The 18,959-nt window shown below is 42.5% G+C and overlaps 1 protein-coding gene across 2 annotated transcripts in view; it reads right to left on the bottom strand.

The window, feature by feature from the left end:
• The window catches only part of Ern1 (endoplasmic reticulum to nucleus signaling 1), a 105,202-nt gene that overhangs the window by 55,959 nt on the left and 30,284 nt on the right, over positions 1–18,959 (bottom strand). For both annotated transcript variants that reach the window (XR_006151418.1, XM_042702665.1), the window contains exon 2: positions 16,934–17,054. Coding sequence is in view for 1 of the 2 variants with exons in the window: in XM_042702665.1 (XP_042558599.1) it covers positions 16,934–17,054 (121 nt within the window). In the remaining variant the exon portion in view is untranslated. The remainder of the gene's footprint in view (positions 1–16,933; positions 17,055–18,959) is intronic.

Below are 18,959 nucleotides of genomic sequence, written 5' to 3'. Positions count from 1 at the left end.
TGAAAAAAAAACTTTCAAGCTTTATATACTTTAAAAGATCAGTTCTATACAAAAGTTTAAAAGAAGTCCACATACCAGATGTGGTCTGTGGGCAGCAAACAAATCACTAAACTAAAAACACTTTAGGAAACAAGATGAACTTTCAGTCAGTAAGCACACATGTTTATCTTTCCCATTAATCACTTCTCAGTACACGCTCACAAACAGCCTGATGCAAGAGGCAGGAAATAAAAGCACATGACACTCACCCACTGAAACAAACCAGTCAAGAGGCAATTAGGACCCAGGTATTCCAACTTGGCCCCAAAGCCAGGCAAGCCAGGAAGAGCAAGACTGTCATATTCCAAAGAAAGCATAGTAGAAAAACAAAAGGCATATTTTTTGTTCACTTCAGCCACTGAATGGCATCACAGGTATACACAGATGAACAGGACTCTGCTGGAGTCCAGCAGTCTACCAGAAACAAGATATGGAAGCTAATGAGACCTGAATTCCTGTTTGTAACCTATCTGGGCTGAATAGCGTTTGCTTGGTCTCATAGATGCATCTTCAGTTGCAATTTCCCTGGTTTTCTAAAGCTTATCCATTCGTCACCTGACTGAGGCCTCAGATCTCAAAATGTGCCCTGTACCATAGGATACAGGGTTATCAAGAAGAAATATGATTCCTGGGCCAAATGCATCAGTATGTAAGAACCATGCTTGTTTTCTAGTCTTAGGAAGAGTAGGATGACTTTATAGTGGCCTTAGAATTCTCCCACTACTCAGTATAACAGTGCCAGTATAGCAGGGTACCTGGACAAGCCTCTGCAAAGGTGTGAGTCAGGTAAAATCCAACTAGTAGAACACCTCTAACTGAGATAAGCAAACAGCAGCTAAGCTTCTAAATCCAACAATCACCTATACTTTTTTTTGGGGGGGAGAGGAGGGGAGGAGGCTGATATTGGGGTTTGAACTCAGGGCCTTGCACTAACTCAGAAGGCATTCTACTACTTGACCCAAGCCCCCACTCCTTTTTCACTTTAGTTTCACATACACTTAAAAGAGTCCATATTAACAAAGGTCAAAGACGGAAGCATGGTTGGAAATCCAGCAAAACAAAAACAAAAAAACATTATCACTTTAAAAAATGAAAAAGAAGATTAATAGAAAAAAAAGGTGGTTTTGATTTAACAATGGGAATTGGTATCGGACAAGCTTTTTGCTTTAAAGAAAAGTTTTCAGCCGTGTGAAAAGAAACACTGAGCAAACTATAGGGCTGTAATCAAATACTTCTGCCAAATAAGCCACTCTATCTATATGGAACTTGATAAGCATAAAAGCCAACCTCAGCCAAACTGTTTCACTTTTAGGGAAAAATGAGGGAGGGAAGTTCCTTTACTAGTATAAAAATGGTGTTATTCAAGGTAAAGGGGAGGTTATCACATAAAGCTATGGGAAAATATAGCTGAAATCAATATCCTGGTCTCCCAAGATTAACTTAAGAAGAAACCAACATGCTCACCGTTGTTCTAGGAGGAGCAGCCACTGGATTCCACCCCCTGATGTCCAGCCCCAGCCTGCACAAGCTTTCTGCTCAGAAAAACCAACATCCTGGGTGAGGTTCAGTGATACTGCTCGCGTGCTACGCTAATCTTAATTCTCCTTGTTAACCTCAGACCACAATGACAAAATAGATGTCCATAGCTTTGCTTTGTCCCGGTTCCTAAGGAGGAAAATTGTAATATTTCTACCTCCAAAAGAAGTAAGATGTGTCCCCACTCCTTATTCTAACATCTGGAGGGACATTTCTAGGTTCCATCCCCAGCCTCTCTTTTCTCTTAGGGTGTATAACACTTACCTTAACTACAACGTAGGGGGATTCCAGGTCCCACCTCAAGCTTGTCTCACTGGATCCACTGGACATATCCATTATTCCCTACTAGAACTTTAGCCTCTGATATCTAAGTCACTCCCTCCATCTTTTACCCCAAACTTCCTTCTGCTGTTGGCTACTCTACTGTGTTAACAGAAACACCAGAAGACAGCCAGACTCCAACTACCCCGCTAATATCCACTTCTCCCTAACACATCTGTTTGTCACAAACTGTGTGGTTGGTCTCTACAATGGTCATCTTTCTGCTTCCTACCCCTGGGACTCCTTCAACTTCACTAAAATCCTTTGTCTTTCAAGCTCTCCCTTTTCTCCTAATCTATGCAGCCTTGGAGATGAGACAAACCCAGGCTTACATCGTAGTTCTGCCAATGTCCATCTAAGTTATTTAATCTCTCTAAACCTCTATTTCCTCACATTAGGGGAAAACCAGAGATAATACTATTTTCAAGGAGGAACTCTACGTGGATTAAAAAAGGATTAAATGTGTCTCAAGACTTGGACTCGGTACCTTGATATAGCCAAGACTGATCCTTCTAAAGACTTAAATCAGATTAAGCTTGTGTCACTTAACATTCTTTAGTGGCTCCTTATCTCACATGCCAAATGCCAACCTTCCTAGAATGGCCTACAATTCCCACCCAAACCCTCCCACTATTTCTTCCCCACTCTGTATTCCTCAAAATCCTGCCAAGCCTGCTCCTACTATGGGACTTTTGCCGTTCCAGCTACCTTGTCTTTGACCAAATGTTACCATCTCAGAGACCACTCCTACCCCAGGGTTTCCAATCCTCTGCTTGGTTTTCCTTTACCATACTTAGCACCTCTAGGGTTCTATGTATTTTATCAGTGACTTGTTTAATATCTGACTTTGACCATTCTTAAGTTGCGTGAGGGCTGGCTTGTATTTTGTTGTCTACTACATTCACAGCATGAAGGAAAATACTACCTGGCATAGAGGTGGCTGGTGCATTTGTTGAGCTTAATAAATGATAGTTGTCTTCCTAGTTTATCATATTAGTTTGGCTTGCATATATGATATTCATCGGTGATCATTTCTGATCATCTAGCAGATCCACTTTATCAACCCTTAGTCCAGGATCTACCTAGCAATTCCTTTTCCTCACCTAGCTTTTGAGCACTACTGAAGAAAACACCGCAACCATCTTGGGTGGTACCAGAATACAACATGTCATTAGAGATTTATGCACCTGCTTCCTGGTCGGCCTTGGTCCCCCACCCCCTCCTAGCTGCCATTTCAAACCTTCACTTCTTGCCTCTTCACTTCTCTCCACAAAAGCCCGTTCTCCAGTCACAGAGGGAAATACAGGGGGTGGTGTCATCTCTCTTAGACTTCTCATCCTCTGCTTCCTGAATTTGCCCAACTCCACCCTTCCTTTTACTCTCCACAAAAAGGACAATGCTTTCCCCTTCACACCAGTTCACATTCTCTCTTGAGCCACCAGGGAGGTCTGTCTCTAAGTTCTCCAGCTCTTTCTTTTCTCTCTGTGCAAGATCTCCTTCCTCTGCTCAATGAATCTACTTTAAGTGCAGTTTGAAAAAACACAACACCCATGTAAGTACCCTTGCTGTCAAGATACAGTTTCCATTATCCCAAACATGCTCTCACATCCCTCTGGACTTAGTACTCTTAACCACCACCCAGACAACCACAGAAAGATTTCTTTTATTTGTTCTAAAGGCTAGCAAATGGAGATTACAGTAGATCTTTTGTATCTGACTTGTTCCTCTCTGAGTAATGTTTGGATATTTATCCCTGATGATACATATATATTATTGTTTGCTTTAAAAAACAGAGTAATATTCTAAGGATATGTCACAATTTGTTTCTCTGTTTACCTGTTGAGATATTAGTGCTGTTTATATTTGTTAGCTGTTGTAAGTAAAACTGTTATGGACATTTGTGTAACTCTTTATTTGAGCCTGTTTTTATTTCTCCTGGGACACTATCTAAGCAGTGGAATGGCTGAGTCACACTGCTTACATTTTACTTCCAAACAGCTCTTTAAGGAGGCTGTACCATTTTGTATCCCACCAATAAAGTCTTAAGTATTCATAGAGTTTTAAAAATGCCTATTCCTACTTAGTGCCAAGGGTTAATACTTGTAATCCTAGCTACTCAGGAGGCTGAGATGTGAGGATCAAGGTACAAAGCCTTGACAGGACAGAAAGTCTGTGGAGCTCTTATTGTTAGTTAACCACCAAAATCCAGAAGTGGAGCTGTGGCTCAAATGGTAGTGCTAGCCTTAAGCAAACAAGAGATTGTGCCCAGAACCTAAGTTCAAGCCAAAAAAAAAAAAAAAAGAGCCTATTCCTAGTCCTATCCCCAGAACTAGTCTACAAATTACTACTGCAGAAATGTGGGATCCAGCGTCTTCCACCACTCTTCCATACCCCAGGCCCCTAACCAGCTCCCCATCTGTAGTCTCTGCCTCTGAGATCTATACTACACTTGCTACCTAAGGAGTTCTTGATAAAGGCAAATCTGTGTTTATCTCTCCTTCACATAAAATCCTACAATGACTCCTCTCTACCTACTAAATATGTTTTATCTTTCTGTGGCTTAAGTCTGAGGTTCCTATACTTTCTGGTTCACAACATATTTTGTGTCTCAGAAAAATTTTCCCAGTGCCTTAGGTCAAAATCTAACAGTTTCAATAATTAAGCAGTTAGGTCCAACAACTTAAACAAGTTAGTTTGGGGCCTAGTATCTGAGAAGCCATGTTGGGGCTGCAGGGGGGGAGGTCCAAAGGGGGGAGTATACACAAAGGCATAGAAACTGAATGAAAAAAAAATCATTCTTAGCTGTAATTACTTACTAATGGGATATGTATACCTGTCCAATGCTGCATACTTTCCAAACCCTGTAATAGCCTAGATGCTGGCACCCTCATTACCAGTCCACATAAATCTTCACATAGCATCTGAATTTTGTCACACCAATTGCCAAAGTCTCACATTATTGAAAGGAATGCAGGACAATACAATGTTGAAACTACAAACTCCCTTGACCTCTGAGCTCACCCACACCTGCTCCATCTCCCGCTGCCTACATCTTACCCTTTAGGTCCCTTTCTCTATGAAACCATAAATGTACCATACACTCAATGCCCTCAGTTTGTACTCAGAATGTGCTTCTCATGTTTCTCAGGGACGGGTATTTTGTTGCATATGGCATCTCTAGTCTCAAATATCTCAGGGCTGAATTGAATTTCAAGTGAGGCAGAGCCCATCTATTTTATCTATTGTGAAATATACACAGCAAAGTACCGAAAGCTCATGCTTAACTTAGGAAATAACCAGAGTGAGCCATTGGTAGTTACTACTTCCCAGGCCTTTGCCCTCCTCATATATAGTGAGAAATGCAGTCTACAGAATGAACGGCAGTCAGTAATTTAAGATTGCCAACATTGGTTGTGGAGTACAGTCACTCCTGTAAAGTTTTTCCTAATGAAAAGAAGGTTCTTTCATACCTACATAATAAAAGCTTAAAAAAAAAAAAAGTTGCCTGGAGATAGTACTTTTTATTCACTCACATTTGAAACTTTTTAAATTTATGGATAAAATGATGTGGTATTTGGGCTAGGAATGTGGCTTAGTGATAAAGTGCTTGCCTAGCATGCATAAAGCCCTGGGTTCCATTGCTCAGTATGATATAAGCAGAAAAAGCTGAAAGTGGCACTGTGGCTCAAGTGGTAGAGTGCTAGCCTTGAGCAAAAGAAGCTCAGAAGTGCCTGGGCCCTGAGTTCAAGCCCCAGGACTGGAAAGATAGAAAGATAGAAAGACAGAAAGATAGGAAGACAGAAAGACAGACAGGAAGGAAGGAAGGAAAGGAGAGAGGGAGGGAGGGAGGGAGGGAGGGAGGGAGGGAGGGAGGGAGGGAGGGAGGGAGCAAGGAAAGAAGGAAGGAAGGAAGGGAAAGAAAGGAAAAAAGGAAAGAAAGAAAGGAAGGAAGGAAGGAGGAAGGAAAGAAGGAAGGATAAAATGTGGTATTTGCTTCAAAATAAATGGGGGAGGGAGGGAGGGCTGCCACTTGTTGATCATTTCTGTAGCCAGGTGCTTGGTACATGAGGCTCTCATAATGCTATTCCCTTTACTAATGTGTTTGTATAAAACTGTTCTGAAATGAAAACCTGAAAAATAAATCTAGAAGCTAAAAAAGGAAACTTCCCAGGAAACCCTTCCTAACAGGCTGCAAAGAATTCCCACTTCTACCACAGGACAATTCTGGCCTGATCCTCTAGTTTCCCAGAGCACACTGGGCTCCAATGAATCCTAGTACCATCAAAGACATTTCTGACACAGTCTGACCAGAACTGCTCTGGATATGGGATAATTGGTGTGACAAGTCAGCTAAACAGAAAATCATCTTTGAGGATGGACATCTTCTCTGGAGGTGGCTCTAAGCAGCCTTCTTTCATGTAGGAAGAAATAAGAGCCCTTTGATTACAAACCCATAAGAACAGGTTGCTCAATTGACTGGGCTCAAGGAACCTTGTAAGATCATTCTCTTCCCCAGATGAGCATAGTATTTGAGGAACGCACTGCTTCTCTGGTGGCATTTATATTAGTACTAGTTGTACTCCCCTTCTGCACAGGAACTTCCTTCTCAACCTCTATCTGACCTCACACACACATTACCAACCATCTTCCTTTCTGACTGGAGACTTCTCCAGCACAACTAAGATGTCATGACACAGTGAGAAATTCTCAGAAGCTGTCCTTCTAAGTGCATCCCTAGCAGTAAATTGAAATGTGTTGGGCTGGTCATTTGCCAAGGTGTTTAAGGGACCAAGAGATCAGAGATGAAATCTCAGCTTCTTTCTCCTCCCTTCCTTCCTCTCTCTTCTTCCTTTCCTTTCTTCCGTCTCTCCTTTGCATTGTTTTAGAAGACAACAACCCTACTTCAAGTAATTGTGTGTTGAGATTTACCCTACACATGTCAAAAGCAACATCAGACATCTATTACCAGTTCAGAACTTCTGTTAAGTGTTGTGCAGTATAAAGAAAGGGATGTAATAGTAGTTTTGTAAATCAAATATCCATGAAACAGTGTAGAGCAACTGTTAAAACATGCATGTACCACAGGATCTCCTAGGTATGGGCAGGAATACTTGGTGCAAAAAACAAACAAACAAACAAAAAGAATTTTGTAAAAGCCTGACAGTGACAGGACAACAGAGTGGGAAATAGTCGTTCTGTTTACAGGAATGAAGATATAGGTGGCAGTGTGATGTATTCCTACTGAGGGACCACATGAATAGTCTGACTACTGGCAGAGCCACCACAGTGAGGAAATTATAATAGACTTTGTGAAGGAGTATGTGGATACTAGGACCCAAGTGGAAGTGTCTGAGAGGAAAAGAAGTGTGCTTCTTCCCCTGAGGGAAGGGTGCACAGGTGAGCATCAGGTCACAAACAAATGAGGTAAAAGGAATCAAAGATAGGAGGAAAGAGATGTATAGTCTAGGTAAGACAATTTGGAGCCAGTCTGGTATATAGGAGAGACCAGCAAAACTGAGACATGGCCAGACAGAAAGGTGTGTGTGTGTGTGTGTGTGTGTGCACGCGCGCGCAAAACTGAGACCTGGCTAGACAGAAAGGTGTGTGTGTGTGAGAGAGAGAGAGAGCAAAACTGAGACCTGACCAGACAGAAAGGGGTGTGTGTTTGTGTGTGTGCGTTTGTGTGTGTGTGTGTGTGTGTTTGTGTGTGTGTGTGTGTGAGAGAGAGAGAGAGAGCAAAACTGAGACCTGGCCAGACAGAAAGGGGTGTGTGTGAGCAAAACTGAGACCTGGCCAGACAGAAAGGTGTGTGTGTGTGTGTGTGTGTGTGTGTGCAAAACTGAGACCTGGCTAGACAGAAAGGTGTGTGTGTATGAGAGAGAGAGAGAGCAAAACTGAGACCTGACCAGACAGAAAGGGGTGTGTGTGTGTGTGTGTGTGTGTGTGTGTGTGTGTGTGTGTGTGTGTGTGTGTGTGTGTGTGAGAGAGAGAGAGAGAGAGAGAGAGAGAGAGAGAGAGAGCAAAACTGAGACCTGGCCAGACAGAAAGGGGTGTGTGTGTTTGTGTGTGTGTGAGCAAAACTGAGACCTGGCTAGACAGAAAGATGTGTGTGTGTGAGAGAGAGAGAGCAAAACTGAGACTTGGCCAGACAGAAAGGGTGTGTGTGTGTGTGTGTGTGTGTGTGTGTGTGTGGTGTGTGTGTGTGTGTGTGTGTGTGTGTGCGTGTGTGCAAATCTGAGACCTGGCCGGACAGAAAGGGAAGGGTATGTTTGTGTATGTGTGTGTTTGTGACAGAAAGGTGTGTGTGTGTGTGTGTGTGTGTGTGTGTGCGCGCGCGCGCGCGCGCTTAAACTCAGGGCCTAAGTGCTGTACCTCAGTTTTTTTTCCCACTCAAGGTTCACACTCTACCATTGAGCTCTATTTTCAGTGCTTTCCTGGTTACTTAGAGATAAGTCTCATGGACTTTCTTGCCCAGGCTGACTTGGAACCATAATCCTCAGATCTCAGGCTCCTGATCAGACCTGAGGCTTGAATCAGGGCCTAGGCATTTCCCTATTTTTTGCTCAAGGCTAGCACTCTTACCATTTGAGCCACAGCGCCACTTCCAGCTTTTCCTGGTTTTTGTTTTCTTTTTAATGTGGTGCTATGGAATCGAATCCAGGACTTCGGGCTTCATGCAAGCCAGGCAAGCACTCCTTCACTAAGCCACATTCCGAGCCTGACAGGGAAATCTTTAATCCTAGCTGACAGCAGTGAGATAAGCTAGGCATAGATTGAACATGACACTCAATTGCCATTTCCTCAAGAATGAGCTTGGTGTTCTAACACTGGTTTCTTATTTTAAAAATTGGCAGAAACAATGTCATTCATGCTCCCTTAACTCAAAACTTAAGACTTCCAAATGCATTTGAGGAGATCAAGTAATCCAATTAGGGAGTATCTCTCCCTGGGGGCAGCTCACTCTTTCTCTCTAGAGGAAAAGTACTTGGTTAACCTAAGGCTAAACACCCATTAAAGTTGTCAGGGCCACATTGTAAGGTATAAAGTCTCAAATGTCCCTCAAGGTAAAGCTTTCAGGAAGAAAGCATTTTAAAATAGATATCCAATCAAAAGATCTTCACATCTAAACCATCAGAACTGGGACAGGATGTAACAAGTTTTCTTCAGAGAAAATCTCTCTAAAGTCACACAGTATTACATTTGACAACAAAGACAATCATGTGAAAATACCTAAGCAATAAAAAAAAAAAAAAAAAAAAAACAAAACAACTACCTAGGCCTTCTGCGCCAGATTCTACTATGTTCTCATTCATTTTCCCCTCAGCACAAGTAACTCAGGCCCTAAACCACACATTGAATGTTACCATCAAACATGAAGGAACTGAAGACCATAAGTCCACATACCCAAGTGCTTCTTGGGACATCATGATTTTACAGAATCAAGTTCAGGTGACAGTGTTGCCATCAAACCATACAGACATCCAAATATAAAGTAACAGATTGCTAAGTAATAGCCAAAAAAAGCACTTGATCCATGTGTTTCCACAACCATATCAACCAGTGCAGCTTAGAGTATCTATTAGACAAAAGTCTTTGCTACTGAGTGCATGACTGCTGTTAAGAGAAGCCCTCCCAAATTCGGGAGGGCTCAAAGCACATCCCAACAATGAGCTCCCACTTGTAAGCCTAACTACTCAAAAGGTTGAGATATGAGGATTGTAGTTTGAAGCCAGCTTGGACAAGAAAGTCCAAGAGACTCTTATCACCAATTCACCAGCAAAACAATAACAACAACAAATAAAAACCTGGAAGTGGAGCTGTGGCGCAAGAGCTAGAGCACCAGCTTCAAACCCCAGAGGTACCCACCCCCCCCCAAAAAAAAAAAAAACAGAAAAAAAGCTCAGGGATGGATATATGTTAGATAATATCTCCATGTGGAGAAATATTTAAAAGCCTTCTATGGTAAAAAGTAAAATACAAAAGAAAAAGAAGACAAGTCCACATATCTTCAAGGCACTAAAAAGGAAAACCAATTTTCTGTCATGTTATATCCTCTTTTGTAGACTTAATTTCAAGCCTCCACAATAGTGGGGAGAAAACAGACACCTTTTGGGGGGTTGAGTAGTGAAGCAGAGACAGGTGATGCATACCCTAATTCTAAAAAATTCCTTAGGAGAAAACAGAAGTGCTAACAAAATGTCGTCCCTTTCCATAATTTCCCTGTCTCATGTTTCCATCACACTCTGAAGACAGATCCCTCACTGTTCCAAAGTAACATGTACACTGCCTAATGGGCAGGCGAGAAAACCAACTACGGAGCAGCATGAAAGCCACGTGAAACACAAGACCACAAACTGGAACTGGACACCTGCCACCTCAATGCTGCAAGGGACCAAGACACAGCCAAGGAGGAAAACCAACTGCCACCTACTTCTGAAGACTCCCGAAAGGCCAAGTCTGCATTAGGTGCCTCAGACATTTACTGAGCATCTCAGCTGCCCAGAGGGACAATCAAGGAGGGAAAAACCCAGCAGGAAGACAGGAGAAAAAAGAAAACCCCACAGCACAAGCCAGAAGTGCCAAAAGAGGCTACAACAAAGCACCTGTTATGAACCCAAATAAGGAACCCAGGTAAAGAAGGGCTCACACTACCTGAGGACAGGGAGGTGACCTGAGCATAAGGTCTGGTAAGGAGCTCTGGGGGGTAGCTAAGGGAATGGAGACTGTGATCCTCAGAGGAGCTCAAGCCCAACCTATGGACCAATACTTCTCAAACCAGCTGTGGTACAGAGCTCAGCTGTTGAAACACCCAGCCTGTCATAGATGTTGTTCACTCTCCCTTTCTGTATGCCTTTCCTCATTCACAGGTGAGACAGTTTCCATTGTGGAGGCAGACACTGGTGACAGCACTACTATAGACCACACAAAGAGTATTTTATGGGCTAACTGGTCTTTACTGGGAACAAGGGTGTGTTTGGTGGCCATGCAATGAGCAAGGGGAGACTGGCAGGCCAAGGGACAGTGGGAGTGGGGGTGGAGATGGGCAGAGGATGTTGTGCTAACCTAGGAAGTAAATGCCATGAGCCTGAATAGGACCTGTTACAGGGGACTGAGAGAGTCAGACTCAGATCTGGAAGTACTTCCTAAGTCTATGCAACAGAATCTAATGGGTGACAGGACACTGAGGGGACTATATTTTCTATTACCACTAGTTTCTGATTGGTGGGTAGTGACTGTTAGTACAGGGAGGAACCACGGCAAGAAGTTCCTGCTCAGTAAGGGAATAGGAGTGTCTTCAAATTCCAAATGATTAATTTTGTTCTGATCATTTCCCCTGAGAAATCTCTAGCATTAAGCACTCAAGGGACAACTCAGCAGTCTGGTTGGGAGAGCAGTAAGGTACATATTTAGCATATTTTTATGATTAGTAAAGAAGGGTTCAAATTAGATACATTCCTCTATGCCAACCACGACTAGGAAGGAATTAAAAAAGAAATGGAGTAGGGTTACTAAAGAATAACTGGCGATTTAATGAAGAGTTGAGTGTCAAAAAGTAGCATTAATTAACTCATATTTTAAGGTGAGGGTATAGAGCCCTGAACAGGCTCTGGAAAACAAAAGAGTCTTCTTACTGCACCAGGCCAAAGAGAGTTTTTTAAAATTAATCTGAAACAAAACATGACAGTACCTCTCAGTTCGCCTTTGGTCTGTAATTGCAGAAACGAAACATACCCAACCTTGTTCACTGGAGAAATTTCAGAGAGAGACAACAGTGAGGTCGCCAGTTACAAAATCATACCAAGTTGGGCTTTGAAAGATTACACCTAAAGTCCAACGTCATGATTTACATTCATTCCAGAAAACAAAGAAGGCTCACTTTCTCTAATAGGTATAATTGCCACCATGCCACTATGCACCATTGCCACATTTCTGGGAACAACAACACATGTTTGGTTGAGGAACAGAACCACCTGCCAAAACCACTGTGGGAAGTTAAAAAAAAAAAGACAAAGAAACAAAAAACCAAGAAGTACTTGCAGCTTGTGGAATTCTGAAAAAGGCAAACAATTAGCATGAAATGGAGTCACAGTTCTATATTCTGCAGAATATCAGTTTGACTAAAGGTCCGTGCTTACATCAGTCCATTTCTCCTACTCACTTCACTGTGTGTCAGGCCCAAGCCAGCATTCTCCTTCGCCTAGACTGGTGCAGCAGACTCCCACGTGGTCTTCCAGCCTCATCCTGGCACTATTAGTTCTCCATTTCAAACAATACCTGCTGATCTATAAAGTGAAGACCAAGTGACCAAGTTTGCTCAGACTGCCCTAGCAAAATACCATTAGAGGGACTCAAAACAAACATTTATTTCTTCCTGATCTGGAGGATGGCTCCGGGTGAGCTCAGGTGCCAGGATGGTGGAAGTCTAGCGAGGGCTCTTTTTCTGACTTGCAGACAGCTTCCTTTCATTGAGTCCTCATGGGAGGGAAGTGAGGATAAAGGATTGAAAGAGCAAGAGAGAGCATCTTGGTTTCTCCCCCTCTTATCAAGAGTGCTTTTATGACTTCTCCCAAAGTCCCTACTTCCAAATTCCATCACACTCGGTATGATATACATGGGGTGGTGGGGACACAGACATTCTGTCTATAATACTAGGGCATGTCATTTCTCAGATTCCTCCAGTGGCTGGGAAAGAGCCATACTCTACTACCATGTGCTATGCCAGTGGGTTCTATGCAGAGATATAAAATCTGTGTGGGCATTTCTCCATGGCCACAGCAACTGTGGGATGATTCGGGCTCTAAGTGTGGGGATGAGGGATACGGGGGAGTCCTGCAAAGAGATGAGCCACTACACACTGCTCTGATATTCCACCCACAAGGACCAAAAATCTTCACTAGTTATTCAAGTCTACAATCTGTTTTACATATAGGCATTAAAGTATTTTTTTAAATAATATTACATAAAGACAGTATCTCACTGTATAGCCAGGATGGCTTAGAACTCATTTTCCTGCCTTAGCCTCCCTAAGTGTTAGGATTAGAGGCATGCACTACCATACTTATCTAAGACTACGCTTGTTTGTTTTTGTCTGTCCTAGGGCTTGAACTCAGGGCTTGGGTGCGATCCCTGAGGGTTTTTTGTTTTTTTTTTTTTCTCCTCCAGACTAGTGCTCTACCACTTGAGCCAGAAAATTGTGGCTTTTTTTTTTTTCTGATTAAGTGGAAATAAGTTTCATGGAGTTTTCTGCCTAGGCTGGCTTCAAACCAGAACCCTGAAAGCTCAGCCTCCTGAGTAGCTAGGATTAGAGCCACTGACATACAACTTTATACTTCTTTTGTATGGGATGTTACCAAGAAGTCACCATCTGGAAAGTTCATGGGTGTGGTGGTATCTTCACATACATGGGCAGATTACATGCAGAATACCTACCTTATTTATTGGTATCAAGGTTTGAACTTGGGGCCTTGGGCTTGCTAGGCAGGTACTCTACTGTTAAGCATTTGTATGTTAAACTGCACATATGTGATTAAAACTTACTTCCCTAGCCAGGTAGCAGGGTTCATGCCTGTCATCCTAACTACTCAGGAGGCTAAGATCTGAGGACCGCTGTTTGAAGCCAGCCTGGACAGGAAAATCCAGTTAAGCACCAAAAAAGCAGCAAGTGGCACTATGGTGCAGGTGATAGAATGCTAGCTTTGAGCACCCAGGCCCTGAGTTCAAGCTCCAAGACTGACACACACTGACACACACACACACACACACACACACACACACACACACACAAAAATTACTTCCATGAGTCAAGCATGGTGGCACACACTTGTAATCACAGCACTCAGGAGGTTGAGCAGCAAGATCAAAAGTACAAGGCCATCCTGAGCTACACAGTTAAGTCTTTGTCCCTAGTATTTCTAAAATATACTAGCATTTGGGTAATATATCTCTTCATGAAACTGTGCATTATATATGTTATTGCTTATATGTTTGTTTGCTTTTTTTTTTTTTTTTTAAAGAAAGCAAGATGGTTCCTTTACAACAAATTATATAAATGTAGACCAGAGTCCTTCTGCTCTATTTAGCCCCCATCATCTCTCCAAGCTCAGCACATCGACTACTGCTCTACTTCAGCCACACCACCTTCAGCTCTGGGCAGTCAAGGACACTCTTACCTTTGCCCTGCATGATCCTCCTATATGATCCTCTTCCCTCCTTGAGCTCTTGCTCAAATGACGCCTTCTCAGTGGGCCTTCCCTCTTCCCTGGCACTGCCCTTCCACTCCCTGACTCCATTTGTTTCTGTGGCTCTTTTCACTGTGAGTTTCTTTCCTATGTTTCCCTACTAGAGTTTTCCTCCTATTTTCTTTTCTTACCATATTCTAACCCTACCATATCCTAACCTTACCATAACAGTATATGGATACCTTCATAATCCATCTACATTAACATTTCAGAAATACTAATTATGAACTCTTTCATTATAACCACAAGGTTTAACTTTAAAAAGCCAATTTATTCTTAACAAAACAATGCACCTTAGAATATAATGAATATGCTGGGCACTGGTGGTTCACACCTGTAATCCTAGATACTCAGGAGGCTGAGATCTGAGGATCGAAATTCAAAGCCAGCATAGGCAGAAAAGTCCCTGTGATTTTCTTATCTCCAATTAACCTCCCAAAAACAAGAAATGGATCTATAGCTATAGAGTATTATCCTTGAGCAAAAACGTTCAGGGACAGCACCCAGGCCCAGAGTTGAAGCCCCCACAACTGACAAAATAAATTATAAATAGATAGATAAGATAGATAGATAGAATGAATACTATTTGAAATTATGCTCAAGCTAGACCTTAATCATATTTCTCTATTTTTCCCTATAAGTGTCATTTAACTCCTCCTTGTTATTCTTCCCACCTAATCAGTAGCAGGATTTTACTGCTTCTATCTCTGTCTTTCCCCTCTCTCATTCCTGGTCACCTTCCTGTCTCCAGACATCCCACATACTGCTGCCGGATAAATCTGAAAGCCCAGCATCCATCAAATCACTCACCTGCTCAAGCATGTTAATGGCTTTCAACTTTCAATCTGTAAGGGCCAACATATCCTGTGGCCCTCCCACTCACTACCTTCAGAATGTCCCTCAACTCCTACAAATGTGCTAGTCCCTACTGCTCAGACTTACAGCCTCCTCTATTCTTTTCCTAGCCTTCTTCCAGACTGAAGCTCACCCCTGCCTTCCTTGACCACCCCCCTCAACACTAATCTCTGATACCACAGCTTGAGAAATGCTTTCTGGCCCCAGATGGGTACTGGCTCATAGCACATTACTAGAACCTCTTGAGAAGTTTACAGAACTCTGGGTTGAAACTCTGTATTCTTGCCTTTTCCTCCCATCAGACTATGAGGCACCTTGAAGACATCGTCTCCCTTTCTCTTCATTCTCCACATAGTATTTTCCCCAGACTAGGTTACATGTTAAATGGAGTACAATAAGGCAATGCTTTTAGTACCTAGTTGTAGTAGAGAACCATATGTTTGACTAACAGGCAAGCCAGGACACAGATTTACTGGATACAGCCAAGGCTGTTTGTAGAAATGAAGATTTGGAGATCAGCTTCAAAGTAGATGTGCAATGAAAAGCAGAGCAGGCAGAATGAAGCTGAATATGGAAAAATGTCCTGCTGGGAACTCTCAAACTTGGGATAGGCTCCTAATATCCAAAAGCCAAAATGTTTCTCCCAATCAATCTTATGATTTGTTGATTTTCATTTTTGTACAAAAATAGAAAATACTTACGTTTTTAAAATTCTGATTACTAACAATGTTCTCAGAGCTTGCAGTGCAAAGTCTATTACATCTTTCTTCTGTGGCCTTTCACTCCTGAGTGCTGTCCATTGGTGGCTTAAAAGTTCTTGCTGGGGCTGGGAAGGTGCCTAGCATGCATGAAGCCCTGGGTTTGATTCCTCAGTACCACATACACAGAAAAAACCAGAAGTGGTGCTGTGGCTCAAATGGTAGAGCACTAGCCTTGAGCACAAAGAAGCTCAAGGACAGTGTAAAGGCTCTGAGTTCAAGCTCCAGGACTGGCAAAAAAAGAAAAAAAAAGTTATTGCTGATCCACACAAAGCCCAGACAGGTGAGGTAGAACTCCTCTCGTACCTGAGTTGTCCTCACCTGCAGATGGGAACCGGGTTTGCTGCTGAATTAGCAAAATGACGTATGACCTTCTGACATACCCTAGTGTTTTTCCATCTAGAATATTGTTTTGGAATGCTTTTTCAAGAAAGGAAAACCACTTGCTATGCTCCTGAAAATAACAAGCCACAGAGCAGCAATGATAAAGAACATGTTGGTCCAGACCCAAATTAGGGCCAAATGAAATTATTACAGAAAAAGGGACATAACACTGAAAGTCCCAAAACTTGAGATCTGCATGGCTTTATCCAGAAAGATATCTTTGTAAATAAAATGGAATTAGTTGCCCAGGTGTAGGGCTTCATGCAGCCAGCTACCACACATAAATGTAAGATCATAAGACGGACATGTGAGTGGTTAAATGAGAAACAAGCCCAGTCTTTTATTCCCCTCACCACAAACCCAATAAAATGTGGTTAGCTTGGATGAATGTCAAGTCTTACAGCCCTCAGGTACTTCAGGCTCTATTAAAAAAAACGCAAATGAGTAAACTGAGGAGTTGAGAAGATATCCTTTATAATTATGATTACAAGATTCTAATCACTAGAACGTAACAAATCTAATGCATTATGTCTTCATAAAGACCAACCAGCCAAAACTACTAATAGAAAAGCTTAGAGCTATGTAAACTTGAAGTCTGGACAGAAGCAATGAAGCAAAAAGATAAGACTTTCCTCTTCATCTACTGCAATTAGTGGTCACCAATTCAGGCTGTGAACATACCCTCTTCGTAGAATTCTTTTCCTCTATCCCATTCTCCTCTCTTATTTTATTAAATAGCATGTAACCATGTATCTGTGGAACATGTTTACTTGGAAGCAGCTAAGCAAATGTCCAAGTTACCTTCTTTTAAAGTCCACTTGATTGAGCCTGTCCTCTTGCTGACAGCATGCAAACTTCCATCCAGGGTTGAAACAAACAACAAGGTTTCAGGCAGTGTTACTGTACTGGTGCTTCCAAAGATCTGCAACAGAATGTAGATGATTTTTCATGTCAATATAATTTTTCGCCTTACTCATATGCCATCATAGACTCCCAAAGTTAGCCTTCAAAAATTCCTCTATTGGGCTGGGAAGGTAGCGCAGTGGTAGGTACAGTGCTTGCCTTGCATGCTTGAGGCCTTGAGTTCAATTCCTCAGTACCACATAAGCAGAAAAAGCTGTAAGTGGCGCTGTGGCTCAAGTGGTAGCGCACTAGCCTTGAGCTGAAGAGCTAAGGAACAGCCCCCAGACCCAGAATACAAGCCCCACGACAAAACAAAACAAAACAAAAAAAGCACTCCATCTTACAGATTGAAGAAACTGAGGGTAGAGGGCCTACATTCCCATGGAAGACACAACTGAGACAATAACGGAGTCAAAACTAGACCTAACTCACCTTAGTTTATTCAAGTGTTGATCTTAGCTGCAGACAGAAAAGTCTGTAACCTAACCTGATAAGGACAGGAATGAAACCATCTTTGGGCTACTCTCACTCAGACAGCTCTCACTGGCCAGCCTTACAACTTTGTTCTCACAGGTCTATTTTACTGAAAACACATCCAGGCACTAGTGGATCACACCTGTAATCCTGGCCAGTCAGGAGTCTGAGACCTAAAGATTACAGTTTGAAGCCGGCCTAGGCAGGCTGGTCTATTTATTTATTTATTTTGCCAGTCCTAGGGCTTGAACTCAGGGCCTGAGAACTGTCCCTCACCTTTTTTGCTCAAGGTTAGCAGTCTACCACTTGAGCCATAGCACTACTTCCATCTGTTAGACTTATCTCCAAAGAATCAGCAAAAAGCTGAAAGTGGAGCTATGGTTCAAGTGATTAAGAGTGCCAGCCTTGGGGCTGGGAGGGTGGCTCAGTGGTAGAGCACTTGCCTTGCATGCTTGAGGCCCTGGGTTCGATTCCTCAGCACCACATAAGCAAAAAGAAAAAAGCTGGAAGTGGCGCTGTGGCTCAAGTGGTAGAGCGCTAGCCTTGAGCTGAAGAGCTGAGGGACAGCGCCCAGGCCCAGAGTTCAGGCCCCACAACCAGACCCCCCCCCCAAAAAAAGAGTGCCAGCCTTGAGTGGAAAAAAACAAGCAAGAATATGAGGCCAAGGTTGAGATCCACTACAAATAATAACAAAACAACAACAACAACAACAAAAACAAAAATGTAAAAACTAGCAGGTGAGAGAGAAGCTGGGATTCACAGGTACTTCAGCCAAGTCATGGAGCTGCAAATGAAGGAATTTCCATCTTAGGATATTAGGCAACTTGACCACTTTTTTTTTTTATTCGGTCATGGGGCTTGAACTCTGGGCTTGGGCACCTATCCCTGCGCTCTTCAGCTCAAGGCGAGCACTGTACCTCTTGAGCCACAGCACCACTTCCGGTTTTCTGGTGGTTAGTTGGAGATAAGAGTCTCACAGACTTTTCTGCCCGGGCTGGCTTTGAACTGTGATCCTCAGATCTCAGCCTCCTCGGTAGCTAGGATTACAGGCATGAGCCACTGGGGCGCCCAGCAACTTGACCACTTTTGATCATTAATGCCCACCAAAAAGGGATAGATGTTTAGAAAAACACAAGTCTCCCATTCAGATCATAGATTTCCAAGAATAAAAGCGTTTGTTATCAAAGCCTTCTGTGCAACAATGAACTAAATGCTTCCAAATATATCTCAGCATAGTATTAATGTTTGAAAAGGTCACTACTCATTAAAACACATCAGTGTTCTTCACAACTGCCACTGCTCTGAGCATCTTTGGTAACCACAAGAACACTTGTCTACAGTTGGTTGGTGAATCGAAATAAAATGCTAATAACATGACTAATGTAGACTTCTAAAAAAAAAATCTCAAAAACAGGAGTTTATAGAGGAGTTGAATTTAGCAACCAAGAGC

This window comes from Dipodomys spectabilis, unplaced genomic scaffold, assembly GCF_019054845.1.
Source record: "Dipodomys spectabilis isolate Male_0828 unplaced genomic scaffold, ASM1905484v1 ptg000329l, whole genome shotgun sequence".
Taxonomy (NCBI): Eukaryota; Metazoa; Chordata; class Mammalia; order Rodentia; family Heteromyidae; genus Dipodomys; species Dipodomys spectabilis.
Note: the sequence above shows the minus strand (reverse complement) of the source record. Positions and strands in the feature narration are given on the sequence as shown.